A 15,726-nucleotide genomic window follows, 5' to 3' on the forward strand; every position below is an offset into this window, starting at 1 on the left:
TAGTTAATATATATTGAGTGTTTCTTTTTTTTTTTTTTTTTTTTTTTTTTCGATTTTGCTATCGCAGTTTAAAATGGTTTATTTTACTATTTCTGTATTATGTAATTAAAAAACTTCTATCAAATTGTATTTTTTATAATTATTAAAGTAACAATTGATTGATTTAGGGTACCTGTAAAGATGCAGAAGTTGTGATGTTGGAATAACGCTAAACTTTCACGGAAGCATTGAAAAACTTTTGTTCATACAGCCATTGAAAACTGAATGATTCTCATTAGATATTCAGTGTCTAGCCTTTAATTAGTACATGTTGGGAACATTGAAATATAAATTGGTATAAATGGCATTGCCTATGATCTTAGAGAAAGTCGTACAAAATTCTCTTTCTTGTTTAATTAAATATAGAAAAGCTCATGTGGGTTATCGGCTGAAGGAGAGTGTGGCTGAAGGAGGGCCTTTGGACCTTGTTTCCGTCTAACAGAAAATGTTTCATATGTAACCCATGGGAGAAATTACAAAACCGCCTATGGAACCGACCCGTTCCTCGGGACTTAAACCTGGATCGAACTCGGTGAATTGAGTACTAAGACGGTGTATTAAGACTGTGCTATACATGGAACTAATATGCCAAAAAAATATATTATTTTCTGTGTTGATTGCATTATAATGCATTTTAAATGCACAGAAATAGTATTAAAATTTGTTTAGTGACTTTGATTAGTGATGAATGGTTCAGTATATTTTGGTGTATTTATGGAGTGGGAAGTAAAGTCTTTTAACGCACGCGTTTACAATATGGCGCGCTAGCGTTTTTGAATAATTTTTCAGTGCAGTGGCCTTGTGTGTCTTCTGAGATGTTGCGTCATCCAACTGACATTGTCTGAGCTTGTGTTAAAAAATGCCAATTCAAATTGAATACATTTATCCATTCCTGCCTTAAAAAAATATTTGTACAAGTGGCAAGTTACCAATCGATTCGAATTCTTATTTTTTCCCTTTGAAATGTAATTATCTATGAATGTATTGGGTTGGCAAGAAATTAATTTCAGTTTGTACAAATAGAGAGCGTTATGTTCTTTGTTATTCTTCTGTCAATCTTACATTTTTTTTTTCTTTTGAGATTTGGCTACTGACTTTTAGGTTGGTATAGAAACATATTACCTGTATTTGTGTTTAAAACTGTTAGTTTAAGGTCAATTTTAACTTGGGGAGCAAAAATAAACGGCTGAGGCTCACGAACAGCTATATGAAGATAATGGCGTTTGCTTAACAGGACGCGTGTGTCAGAATTGGTTTAAAATATTTAGTTCTGTAGATTTTTCAGCTGAAGATAACCAACGTTCTGGCTGAAATTCTGAAGTTGATGATGGCAAAGCCATATAATTGAATCGAATTGAATCGAATCGTCATATAACTCCGTGAGAGACTGCAAATAATTTAAATGCATCACACGCAACAATTGAAAATCACATTAGATGCCCTTGAAGTCGTTAAAATGCTCGATATTAGGGTTGCGCATGAACTAAAAGAAACTAACAACAATGAGACAATATTTGCGATGCGCATAAGTAGTAAAATCAACCCCCTTTTTAAACGAATCATTAAGGATGAAAACTGGATCTACAATAACATTAACAGAAAAATATCATGGTTCAAGCATGATGAATCACCACAAATCATATTTAAAGCTAAATCTCTTAAAATAAAAGTCGTGCTGTCAGTCTGGTGGGATTACAAAAGTGTTGTGTATTTTGAGCTGCTTCTATGCAACCACACAATCAACTCAGATGTTTAATGCCAACAACTTACGGAACTGGATGAAACAATCAAAGAGAAAAGGCCAGAATTGGAAAATCACTAAAGAATCGTATTTCACCATCAAATGCAAGGCCTCGCACATGTTTAGCAACACGTGCGAAATTATTGAAGCTTGATTGGGAAGTGATTCGTAGATGGTAAAAATTTCAGTAATAACGATGACCTCAAATCGCGCTTGGTTGAGTTTTTTGCTGATAAAAACCAGAAGTTCTAAGAGCGTGGAATCTTGAAGTTACTGGAAAGATGATAAAAGGTCATCAAATACAGTGGAAGATATTTCATTGATTAAAATTTCTTTTTATATAGAAAAAATGAGCTCATTTCACACTAAAAACCGAAATTACATTCGTGCCAACCCGATATTTCAATGGAAAGTAGTTTTAGTTTTTTTCTAAATCCGTAGCAAAAGGAGTTAGATATTTTTTAGGTTTATCTGAAGAAAAAAGACTCATTGAATTTCATCTTTTATAACTCAAAAATAAAAGAGAGAGAGAGAAATGTTATTAAAAAAAACTTTGAGTAGAATTTAAACCCCACAAAATTTTAAATACTTTCAAAAGTAAATAAAATTTCTTTACCATTCTTAAATTTTACATGATAAATACGAATAGCTACTTATCCTACATGTGAAATAAATTCTTATTCTTTACATACTCTGTTCACGTACCTATTTTTTATGCGGTTTCCACTGCGCAGTAATCCTCCATAGGAGAACTGGGTTTTACCCAAGTCCCTGCAGCCAGACAACTTAGCATTCATCCTGCTGAATTAATCATACGTAGTATAAATTATTCAGAGGATAGCTTCTCAAGAAATTTTTAACATCTGCTCGTTAGTTTAACATTATATTTATTATAAAATAAGATTTAAATAATCCTTACAGTCTAAAGCATGAAGTATTTTAGATAAACATCATAAATTAGACAGCATATTTTCTGCGAACGTTTAGACATTTTTCTTAAGCTTGTTGTATCTTGTATTGTCTTTAAAAATGGTAGAAAAAATGAGAGGAATTATTGTTTTTTCACTTGTAATAACCATGGTTAGGGAAAAGGGCTTGTTGTTTGTTTATACATAAAACACAAATGTGAAATGCAGAAATGCTGTTTTAATTTATTTTTGTTTTTATTTTATTATATAACCTTAGATTTTGTCCTTCCCAGTTATTTAACCATAAAGACTTCATTTAGCTTTTCACTTGCGCAGTTGATGACTGTATGCTAATCAGGCTGTAAACATCTGGAGTTTTGCATTTTGGTATTTGAAGAAAAATAAAAGAAATTACATTTTCCACACAGCGGGTTTTATTTTGAATTTAGAATACTATAGTGAAAACTATCAACAAAAATGTCATTCTGTCATTTTTACAAACTATTTTTCCGTAAATGATAGGGTATTTATCGGTTATTCTGGCTCGTATTTTCTTGGCGATAAAAGTATCTCCAACGGCATTTTGATAGCCCTTACTGTTGTTGCTTCGAATTTTTCTTTCCAAATTAGTAAATAATATTGAGGTCTCAACCATAAACCACTAATTCTGTTTTCAAGTATTTTAAAAAAATACTCGCTTGTATCGCGATAAACACCACCGACAATCCATTTTTCAGGTCAATAACTTCTAGCATGTTTTTTTTTCTCGTTTTTGTACAACTGCATACAATAGCATGTATGAGCATTTTTTTCATTTTTATCTTTTTAATATAAAATTCTTCGGAAGTAAATTTGAATTCTCTAAGGTGTTCGGTTGTTTATTTTCCTCCGTTATGTGTAGAGACATTAGGTATATTTTTTGGAAGCAGCCAAGATAAAAAAATGAGCAAACGCATTCGCCGGGAATCGAACTACGGACCTCTGGATACTGGCCAGCGTTCAGAACCACTACACCACGAAGGAACGCGAGAAAGTCGGATAAATACTTTATATATGCTGATTTTCTGGCATTTTGTTTCTTGAAGAAAAATTGCCATCAATAGAATATGAACCAAGATAACTTACCACCCTTGATAGAGATGCTTACTAACATGTCAGGAATAAATATTCAAAATATGTAGTTTTCGTTTTTGTTTTTGTTTTTGTTTAAAATCCATAATAACAAAAATTCACAGCAGTTTTAGAAACTGTGCAGATATTCTTTTTTGATAGTAGCAGTGCTAAAATATTTTTGAAAAGGCAAATCACAAGCATGAACAATTTCTGATAATCCAGCTTTCGTTAAAATCTGCTTCAATTTTAGAAAAGTAGAACACTGCTGAACCCAGTTATATAAAATTCTCTATTTTATACTAAGAAGTTTCGTAACTGATTACAGATATCTATACATTCAGTACTGAAAACATTAAGCCTATTACCTATTTGTTCGTTCATTCCATGTTTATATGCATTAATATAGATATGTGTACTTCGTAGTCTGTTCGAATTTCAATTTAACTTTGCTTATATGGATCATATAATGTAACTAATGAAATAAAGTATTTTTCGAATTCTAAGTCACATAACGTCTATAAAGTGTTAATTTCAAGCTATTTTTAGTCCAAAGGGGGCTTTCATCCCCGAAGGACTATTAGTTTCGTTTGGGCATTTTTGTCCGATTCAAATAAAAAGCGTTGCATCACTTTTCAAAATTGTGCTTATGCTTTTGTTACAAATTGTGTCTCCTCTCTACTCCTCGCTTTCTCATTCTCCAAATCTCTCTGCTCTTCCTCTTTCTCATCCTCCTCGCTCTCAAATCCTCCTCTCTCTCGTCCTACAAATCTCTCTCATGCTCCAGATCTCTCTTCTCCTCCTCTTTCATTGTACAAATCTCTCTTATGCTCCAGATCTCTCTTCTCCTCCTCTCTCATTCTCCTCTCTCTTATCCTCGAAACTCTCTAATCCTCCAAATCGTTTTTAAAATATCCCAGAATACTTTTCCTTTTGACAAATACAATATTGTATTTCTTCTTGACATTTCACGTCGATTCGCTACATATGTCAGTTCTTCTCATATCATTAATCAAAATTCATAGTTCTTTGGGGAAGAAAGCCCCTATGGACGTAATCTAAAATCTGAATTTTTTTCTCTCTATTTCGATATAAGTCATTTAGAACGGGAAAATGTCGCAGATGTCAGTATTCTTATACGAAAGCATGATTTTCAACCTCTAACCCAGATGCGCCGCTCTACAAGCATCTGAATTCCTGCGAAGTACCTTCATAATAAATACGTTTTAAGAAGGGAAGCCAATTTTGCTACAGATGTAGAAGCTGAAGCTTCCCTACATATGTAAATAGCAAACGCTCCGGAATTAACTAAGGAATATACTTTCCAACGAGATTTTATAGGAAGTTGGGTCCGTTGGATCTATCCTAAAATACTAAGTTCACCCGGATCTTTCCTAAAATAAGAAGTTTACACTGTCGTGAACTACATGAGGAAACTCTTCAAAAACTAATAACTCACGCTTCCTATTGTAAATTTATGCATGAACACCCGAACTTAATGCGTTGCAGTATTATAAAACGTAGAGGTAAAAGTAAGCAATTAGGAAGTTTTATTCTGGTATTCCATGTAATTTTTCTTGATTAGAATAATCATTATATTGATAATCAATAATCAAATAATAATCAGTAATAATCAACATGTTTTGTGATGTACTATTTTTTTATATTAGATATACGTATGGGAAGCTAGTAAAAGGCGATCTGAAGCTAAATATATCTTTGGAGTTATACGCATGGTCAAGAGAAAAAGTACCTATATTGGAAATAGAAGAGAAGGTATTCCTTATTTCTTACATTACTCTGCATGCTTCGTTTTTGTATGAAAATGCGTATAACTCTATAAACCCTATCTGAATAAAAGTGAAATCATTTTGGATAATTATTTTATAACCAATGATTATTATTTTTTTAATCATTAAAGATATAAATAAACATCTGTACAGCTCTCAAGCAAAATTATATGTTAAAGTGAATTTACAGATGCATATTGCATTATATTTACAAATCTATGACGTTTAAAGTAGTAACTTTGACTCTTATTACAACAAAATGTTCAATCTGCTTTGATCACTTAATTCACATCAGAGTTTTATACGAAATTCAATTCTGAAAATATCTGATGAAGCTTTTCAGTTATCACTAAATTTTAAATTACATGTTGTTGTTGTTGTTATGTTGCGATTTATCTCACTTGTCTGACAGTAGCATCAGAACAAGCCCACGAAATACGTCGTGGCAAGAAGAGCAAGATTACGCGCTTTGAACATCATACAAGTGACAATACGGCTTCGGTCAGTTCCCTTCCCAATTTTGATGGAGAGTACCCCTGGGGGACGGGTCCTAGGGTCTCCCATCCCACTTCTGCTGCCATCAATCTCTCGAGAGGACTTTCGGCTCGCCATATATTTAGAGTGCCCCCATGCCTGAAGAACAGTATACATTTACAAACATCCATGCCTTCTCCGAGATCCGAATCCGGGCCCTTAGGTACCGCAGTAGGTTTCCCTAACCACTGTACCGTCTAGGCGGCTCGGTTATATTTTTGTTCACGTCATTTTAGATAATGTTATTTTTAATGCATTTTGTCAAAAATAAACTCAGTGTTTCAGCTTTTAAATATTTTATTTTTATGTCACGTAAAATAATTACAAAAAATTCTACATTTCTGATATTTCCGGGCAATAATCACTTTTTAATTTTTCCCCGCGTTTAGTAACCGAGCCATTATCTATTAAAACAAAGTTCGAAGATATCATGATAAATAAAAATATTATCGGAGTCTAAACGCATGAAAATTAATTAATAGTACAGTAGTCATCATGCATTTAGAGGAAAATAAACTGCTAATAATGAAAGCTTTGAAATTAAAAAGTTAATAATATGTTATAAATAACCGCTTGTTTCCAGCTTTAAAAATCCTTTTCTAAAATATTATCAGCATCACTGTTTGATCTCTGACAATTCTTGATTCAATTTCGAATTTCAGAGAGCGTCAGAATTTCACATGGAAGTGATGCAAATTTTTATACTATTATAAATTTTGTTTCTTCAGTTTTTGCTTAGAAATTTGGATTAATTTTGGCTTTAGCTTAACAACGTTCATGTAACTCTTTTAATATAATAGAAATTGTAATTGATGTAATTCACGGGCGAGCTTAAAGCTAAGTTTAAAACAGAAATTTCTTTCAGTATTCATTATTTTTTCGTACAGTACATTGACGTGCCACTGAATTAGAGACGTATTGATTAGTAATAAGTTTTTCTTTATTTGACCTTGATAATGGTTACCACTCAATGAGACATGGATTCAACAAGTTTTCGGAAATGTTTTATAGGTAAGTCCTGATAAACGTCTTTTAAAATTTCCCATAAATCAGTTTAGGACACTGGTGATGAATGATACTGCTTTCACACATTTTTCCGAAGTATGTCAAAGGTATTCAATGGGATTTCAGTGGCCGTCTCATCTGAGAAAATTCAGTGAAATGGTCTTCAAACGAAGTAACAGCTAACCGAAACTTGTGGTATACTTCATTTCTGTTTTGATAGAGGAAACCCATGAAGGGGATGTAAGTGATCGCCCAACAAATCTACGTATACATAGATGCACTAAGGTTACCTGGTACTAGTATCACAGATCACAAACGTTGGCAACAGAAAACATCCCAGGCTATCACTGAGTAATTATTACTTGGTAGAGTTCCAACTTGGTATACTAGATCCATGGCTCATGATGCAGTCTAAATCGAAACCCATCACTCCATGTCATTTGTATCCAGCCATCGATGAACCGGTCATGATATTTTGTGGCCCATTAAAAATAATTAGCGCTACTGCGTGTAATTAGAAGTGGTACTCTGGTAGGTCTTTGTCTTCTGAAGCCCATAACGCTGAAGCAAGAACTAGACAATCCAGCTACTCACTGCCCGACTGCAGTCATTCAGTTGAGTTGTCGCCTGAGTTAAGGTTTGGTGTTGTTAATTAGTGTTGCAGCTGAGTCTTCGAAGAATACTTGTCCCTCGCATTTTGTTTAATAGTTCTTCTTTTTCCACTGTTTATGTATATTCATATATTATTCCACTGTTCTTTTTTCACTGTTTACGTTTTTTTCATTATGTTCTCATTACACAGCATTCTTGATGCTGTGTAATGAGAAAATTTCTATTCCAAATTATTCCTGAAACTAAAAGACCATCGAGAACCTATTAGTTTTCTTCAATCGAAGGCATTTAAATCGCGAATTTTCCCATCTTCTTATTTTTAACAGTTGCTTAGACAAAGTGGTTCTAGTTATAAATATCCTAAGGTATTTCCTATGTTACTATATATTTCTAACTATGTATTTACAGCAATGCTCTTAGATGCCCAGAAGTGAGACACGTTGTGTTGTTTTAAAACATATAACTGAGAACTTTCACTTGTCGCAAATCATATTTAATGCTGGAAATTTCTGTTTATTGTACAGCAAATGAATATTTCATTACAATTTTAATTTGAGTATTATTTCATTTGCAGCTGGACGGTTGTTTTGAATACGAATTAAATGTTTCACTGATAGAAACAGGGGACGTTTATCGTTACAGAAGGATCATGGTTGTGGCTAGCGTGACAGAAAAAGGAACTGGTAAAGATGCATTTTTTTAGCTATTTAAATTAATTAGTATATTGATGAACATTGTAGAATTTCCGAAGTACAAATTAAAGACGATTCGTTTTGTTTTCAAAGCTGCGGGATCAAACTGCAATGGATTATTATAGAAAAAAAACACCTTTTGAAATTAATTTCAATATTAAACAAACACACATTCTTCTTTATATGTATAGATTTCGTAAAACTTACAAATTTTTTATTAACAAACTCTACGATTTAAAAGCGAGCAGTAGCAAAACTTTTCGAAATAAAGCATTTTTACCTCCAAAGCGCGAGACCGTTGCCACTCGGAAAAATGAGTGCGAAAATTAACGCTTTCAGTTTTTTTAATTAATATATCGACTGATTAAAGTCGTACGAAGATGGGAATGATCGAAATGGCTTTCCACGAGTTTTTGGAATCAGGAATAATGTATTTAATGTTTGGCAATGCAATTTTTATTTCATCGTAAAACTTAGAATTTTTTTATTAATAAACTCTAGGATTTTAAAGCGAGCGGTGACATATTTTTCGAAATAAAGCAGATTCTCATATACAAGACTGTTGCCACTCGAAACAAATGAGAGCGAAAAGTATCGTTTTTCCGAATTTTCAATTAATATCTCTGATTTTAGCTACTTTTTTGGGAAAAAAGTCGACGTCGACCTTAGCTGTAGTATTGACTGAATTATTAGCAAACAGACTTTCTTCTTTATATATAGAGAGAGAGATAGATAGATAGATAATTGCAAGCATTTCGTTCTTTAACTTGTGTAGAGCCCCTGAATATGATCTCTAGCTCTAAAATAAAATGAGTCTGTGTCAGTTTTGGGGGTCGTACGGGAGTCATTCTTTTTGTATTTTATTTTTAATGGCGAGTTTAAATTTTCCGGTTTATATGTATTAAGGATCAGGGTAACGTATAAAATGTTAAATTTCGTATTGTTTACAAAATGGAGTTTTTTAAGTTTGCCCAAATATGAATATTTGTATCATTTAAAACGTTTTTGTAATTGGAAATACGTATATGTCTACAACCAATGGTTGCGAAAATGAAAGTCGGGCTAGGACTTTTGTGAACACGATGAGTATGTATATAACTTTGATATTCATAATTTTTGCTCTTATTTACGTCCTTGTTATTTACATATTTATTAAAATCTGCATCAATTATTAAAGAAACTGCGAACAATTTTCACCAAATAATTTTATTTCAGGAGTGGAGCGAAATGAAACTAAATTTATTCAGCGGCAGTACTCTCCTCTTAATCTCAACTTTAATCGTGATCAAAGACAATATTACAAACCTGGTCTGCCTTACAACGGAAAAGTAAGACAATTCATTCTGATATGTGTGAAAATTCTATATGTATTTCTTTATGCATGAATTTCTTAGTAATAATATAGTGAAACATTCTATTATCCTGCAGTAGTAATTCCCAAAATGTGATACGTGAGACATTTCTTGTTGGGTCGCGAAAAGTTAGAAAAAAATATGATTATGTAATTAAGTTAGGAATTAATTCATGATAATTATGTTGTGTATTTAATTATAATTATTAATTAATTTTTAATAATTACTTATATTTATTTCCGTTATTTTCTTCAATTATCTTTTCTTTTTATTTTTTAAAACACTTACATGCATGTAGATAGTGATAAATCGAAACGTCATGCGTGGGTATCAATGCTAAACGGTTTGAAAAGCTCTATTCTAGAGCAAGAATTCAAAACCATATTTAATACCAGCAAACAGAACTTCGTTTTAAATACCAAATTCAGAAAGAAAAATGGTAACATTTTGCTTTTAGAAACATCATCTCTCAGTCGCACATAATCAAACAGTAAAATTGCTGAACCCTCGTAGTTTGATCTGGGTTCAAATCGCAGTAAGGAGGCTAACAGAGCTTTTGCAATGTAAATAACAACCATTTTCCCTTAGAAATCCCTCTCTGAATATATCCTTTTCCTTTAAGAAGATAGCACGCAAGTGATTTAGCCATAATTTAAATAATCCAACCATTCCCATAAATCACTACTTTGCAATTTCTTAGAAGCTACAATTTAGAATTTTGATTCCAGTTTAATTGTTTTATATTGTGAGAAAACAATTTCATTAAAAATAGGGCAAACTAGTAAATAATATAATGCAATTAATTATCTTTTAATTTTTTCCCTTAAGAAACCTTAATAACAAAATATTATAAATTAATTTTAATTTAATTTAATTAATTTGAAAAAATCAAAAGATAAATAAAAACAAGGCTGTTGATAAATTAGGTTCAAATGCTAAAAGATTAATAAATGATATGAAATTATACTGTATTGCGTAACATTTTGTGTTTTCAGATGTTTATGCTATTCTTAATTTTTTTTTGCAAAACAAAAAAAAAAAAAAAAACCTATCTGATTGTTTTTGATAAAATTAAAAATCAACATATAGTATGTGAGAAAGTCAAGGAAAATAATTATTAATTATATGAAAAAATATAATCAGAAAAACGTTTATATTTTTGCGCTTCATTTCTATATCTATTGTGGAAGAAAGCAGTGCAATTCCCGCTATACAAAGTTATAAAACATAATTTTTATCCTTTGATCACATTACAGATTGTAAATATTAAAAAAGTTTCTTTAAAAGTAATTTTTATGAGGATCATTGTGAACTGAACTAAAAAACGGAAACATAAGAATAGAAAAAAGATTCAAATTATTGCTGTCTTGAAATTTAACAACTGACAGTCGACTTTAAGCAATAAAATAGCCTTTCAGAAATTGTAGGGTTTAGTGTTTTGCTTTAAAAATGCAGTAAAAAAATTATTCTTCTTAGCTAACAATAATCATTATATATGCTTTTATAAAGCAAGGTTTGAAAATGTATCAACAGTTCTTAAGACTATTCATGATAACCAACTACTGTAAAGTTTTTCGTAATTTTGTTTGTTTTCAGATGAGCTATTTCACTGTTTTTATAATCTTTTGTGCTTTTTCTGTGTGCAGCTGCAAGTGAATAATCCTGATGAAAGCCCTGCCGCAAATGAACCAATTGAGCTTTGTGCGACTGTATCAAGGCAACGTGTTTTGAGTGGCTGGTGGGCAACAAAAAAAGTGAAATATTGCAAAAATTATACTTCGGATGACAATGGGGTTATTCTATACACTTTACCTCCTCAGAACACAGATTCCATTGGCATCACGATCGAGGTAATTCATCACTGTTAGCTGTTCTTTATTGATTTTTGCATAAGGCAAATTTCATTAATTAAAATTTAACTTTATTGTTTAATTCTTTATTTTCTAGTTTCCTAAGAAAATCCATCCCATTTGTAAGAAAATCTCATGTAACACAGATAAATGTATCACAACTTGCTAGTTTTTAAAATGCAATTACTATTCTTAAGAAGTAATTAAACAGATTACAATGTCTATTATTTTATTAAAAAGATAAATTTCGGTTAGTATATTAATACCAATGAAAGTAATATTCGCTGTTCATATACAAAGATAGATAGTTAATCAAGATTAAAAATGAATTATTCGATTATGGGTTATTATTTAAATTCAGATCTTACAGAAGTCTAAAATGCAAATTAAACAAAATCTGCAATGTAAGAAGCTTAAATTTCTATAATTATCTTTTAAAGCACGTAACTTTAAGCTCAAGGATTTAGCATTCCTAAGCCATGGAAGTAACATTCTTTACCTTGTACAGTTCCCACACAATAAATAAACAATTAAATAAATCTAAAAGCTTTCAGATTTTATACTACGCCCAAGGGGGCGTTTTTATTACTGTGTGTTACTTTTATTTATTAAATATCATGTTCTTCACACTTAGACCATAAAATCCAATTCAACAGCAATATCGCAAAATAATTTTAAAAGAGCATATCTTTTGAATTACAGATACACAGTCACGCGCGCTAGAGATAAAAAAAAAAGTTTTTTTTTTTTTTTTTTTTTTTGGGGGGGGGGGGTACAGTTTTGTCATTTGCTCGCTTTGAAATCGTTGAGTTTCTTAATCAAAAACACATAAATCCTTTACAAAATGTGAAATAGATAATAAAACAAATGCCAAATTTGGGCTCTCGGATGCCCATATTCGGGTGGAGACGTAGGTTATTCAAACTTTTATGGCTCTAGGTACACTCTTACAGGGAGATCATATTTGGTAGCAACAATTTGAAAAGTAATTTATACTTTTAAAATTTTCGACGCAAAATGCCAAACCGAAATTAACAGCCCTTCTGGTCCAACGCTGTTTGGGCTAAAAAAAAGGGGTAAAAGAAGAGTGTTTTTCGAAAATTCCATGATCATGTTAAAGGGTTTCCGAACATCGAATTTATCGAAATTCTTGACTCATTTGTAAAAGCTAAGAAAAACGCTTGGCTAAGTCTTATGGACAAATAATATAACACTTCAGATTCTTTTCGTGCTGTAGTTTAACTGGATATGATTGCCTTTAATTAATCGTCTATTTGACATTAGAACTCGGAATTCTCCTAAGTTAAAAAAAAAAAAAAAAAAAAAAAAAAAAAAAAAAAAAAAAAAAAACACTTAAAAGCGTCTGTTGCTTTCGAAAGGAGATTTGGCATCGGTTCACTATAAACGGTGAAACGCTTTCCGAATTGTTGCCACCAGATATTATCACCCTATATTATTTTAATGAGAAATTAAATGATAAGGATCTACATGAATGCATTTATATTTCTCTCACTGTGAAAACATGACGGTACTTAGAGCCATTAAATCTTGAATAACATCATAGTTCTCCTCGCGAATCTATTGAATCGAATCCAATAGCAACAGATAACAAATCTTCGCGCTTAGTGCTTCGCGTTTAAGGGCGAAGCCTAAGTTCCTAAGCACGAAGAACGCAATATTTAATAAATAAAGTTAACACACGAAACGTTAACAATAAAAAGAAAAAAATTGCTATCCCTCTTACGAATAAAACTGATAATTGATATGATGAACTAAGGAAAGACTGAAAAAAAAAAATAGAAAAATATATACCAACACTTAACACTGCATCGGGAATTCTTAACATATACTGCTGTACTGCTTTTAACTTTTTTGTAATTCTCCTGTTGAATTGTATATGGCGTAAGTGCAGAGAAAATAATGCTTAATGATAAAGCTAAAAAGACAAAAGTTTTGGTTTAGTACGAGTGAGTGCGGTAGAAGTCGGGTAAACTGCGAGCGTAGAGAGAACATAAAAAATCTTAACAAGTCGTTTTAGGCGATCGTATCTTCTTTGAAAAGCGGAAACTTTTAGATACTTCATTTCTTAGCCTTATGGTTACTTGTACAAAACTCCGAACAAAAGATTTTAAGCATTCAACTAAACTATTTTCAAATGAAAGTATAAATTTTAAAATTAAGATTCGGTTTGTTTGATACATTGACTTTAAAAGTTAAGTTTTTAATTTTTTTTAACAACGTCGGCGATTTATTACTTTCGACAGTTAGCTAAATTTATACTGATATCATAATTGTAAGTATATACTGAGAAGTACATATTTCCAAATTTATTTCACCCCAGTTTAGGCATAGAACCGAAAGTAATTTAAAATTCTAATTGTATGCACTAACCGACACCATTCCCTTTCGGATAATCCAAATAAGGCTGGTTAATTAAGTTAGAATACTTCGAGGAAATAAAGCTTATATAAAGAACAGAAAAAGGTGTATAATTTAATAGACCATGCAAAGAAGTTGTCGTGATCACATCAGAGTTTTTACTTTACTTACTCACATCAGATTTATTGTGCATATCAATAGAATACAGGTATAAAAACAACATATATTTCACCCCAGTTTAGGCATAGAACCGAAAGTACTTTAAAATTCTAATTGTCTGCACTAACCGACACCCTTTTGGATAATCCAAAAATCCGGATAATTTTTTCCATTGTAGTTTCAACGAACATGCACTATGATGAAAGCGATTAAAATAATGCAACAGTAAATGCAGAGTATAACACTTATAAAATTAAATATAAAACTTCCTGGGATGAGGTGGAATATACATTTTAAAAACTAAAAGAAAATAATTAGCTTCATTTACACTGACTATAAAATCAAATTTTTTTCTTGGAGAAAGAGTTTCAAAACACCCTTAAGTTTCTTTATTATGCTTTTAAATACAGCACTTTCTATAACATAGTAAACAAAGAGCAGTAAGTCTATATGCAATACATATCTCTTCCTCCATTCACATTTTTTAAGCTACATATTTTCCAAACTTTGTAGGTCCACCTATATGCCAGACATATTCTTGTAGTTAATTTATAACTTCTTAACAAATATGTGCTTTATTGAAGTAACCCTTTATCTTACTTAATTTAACAAAAAGATAATTTTAATATACAAATGGTATTTTATTTTATTGTATTTATATTTATTGAAAAATACAAAAATCGTGTTTACATCACACTTAGAATTGTAAATGAAAGAATATTGAAAAATTTCCTGAGACCAATATTTGGTGAAAAATAGTTATCAATATGGGTGTTTGTTCCAGTTTGAAATCGGTTATTTTTATATATTCTTCCATATTAATAAACAACACTTCTAAAATAAACGTGGTAATACGGCAACCATGTTACAAACATCACGCCATCAAATAGCAGCATATCGTCTAAGCTTTGTGAGAAAGAGCGTGCTTATCCGAAAGGCCCATATCCTTCGCTTGTCAAAATAATTATCCATATGAAAGATTATGTAGACCAGTAGAATTAAATACGTTCATACACCGTGTCGGAAGCAAGACTTTTATTGGATTGCCCCAAGCAACCTTCAGCATATTATCTTCCACAGAAGAATTATCCGCAAGTATCCGGTACCGGTGAAACTTTTTAAAATATTAATTTTGAATGCGTTTTCAGTATGCATACTTAATGTTGCTTATATCGTAGTTAAAATAACAATAATTTGAAATTCTTTGTATCTAACAGAATCCCTTTGATTGTTATTTTGACTGTTTAAACTATTGTGTAAAAGTATAGTTGATAAATATTTTGACAGATGATTATTAGTTGTCTTTAAACGCATTTACTTAATGTTTTGTTAAATGAAAACTTCAAGTTTTGAACTTCGATATAAGTGCAGATTTAGGTCCAGTATACATTTTTTATATGAACCTAATTCAGCATCAGTTTCCCTATTAAATAAGAAAGGAACTCGTCTCATTTTTGTTTTCTTTTTGGTTTATTGGCAAACTATTTTTCTTTTTCAATTTAATTTCGAATTTTATTTTAGTAAGTGCGCTTGATGGTATTTTTATTTTTATAAC

At 31.3% G+C, this 15,726-nt stretch overlaps 1 protein-coding gene across 2 annotated transcripts in view; it reads left to right on the forward strand.

The window, feature by feature from the left end:
* The window catches only part of LOC118182138 (ovostatin-like), a 125,036-nt gene that overhangs the window by 61,956 nt on the left and 47,354 nt on the right, over positions 1 to 15,726 (forward strand). For both annotated transcript variants that reach the window (XM_035351441.2, XM_035351442.2), the window contains exons 9-12: positions 5,469 to 5,574; positions 8,314 to 8,422; positions 9,647 to 9,759; positions 11,430 to 11,633. In XM_035351441.2, the coding sequence (XP_035207332.1) occupies positions 5,469 to 5,574; positions 8,314 to 8,422; positions 9,647 to 9,759; positions 11,430 to 11,633 (532 nt within the window). The remainder of the gene's footprint in view (positions 1 to 5,468; positions 5,575 to 8,313; positions 8,423 to 9,646; positions 9,760 to 11,429; positions 11,634 to 15,726) is intronic.

The sequence above is a fragment of the Stegodyphus dumicola genome, chromosome 2 (assembly GCF_044657685.1).
Source record: "Stegodyphus dumicola isolate Sdum_Otavi_A_Nest chromosome 2, ASM4465768v1".
Classification (NCBI taxonomy): domain Eukaryota; kingdom Metazoa; phylum Arthropoda; class Arachnida; order Araneae; family Eresidae; genus Stegodyphus; species Stegodyphus dumicola.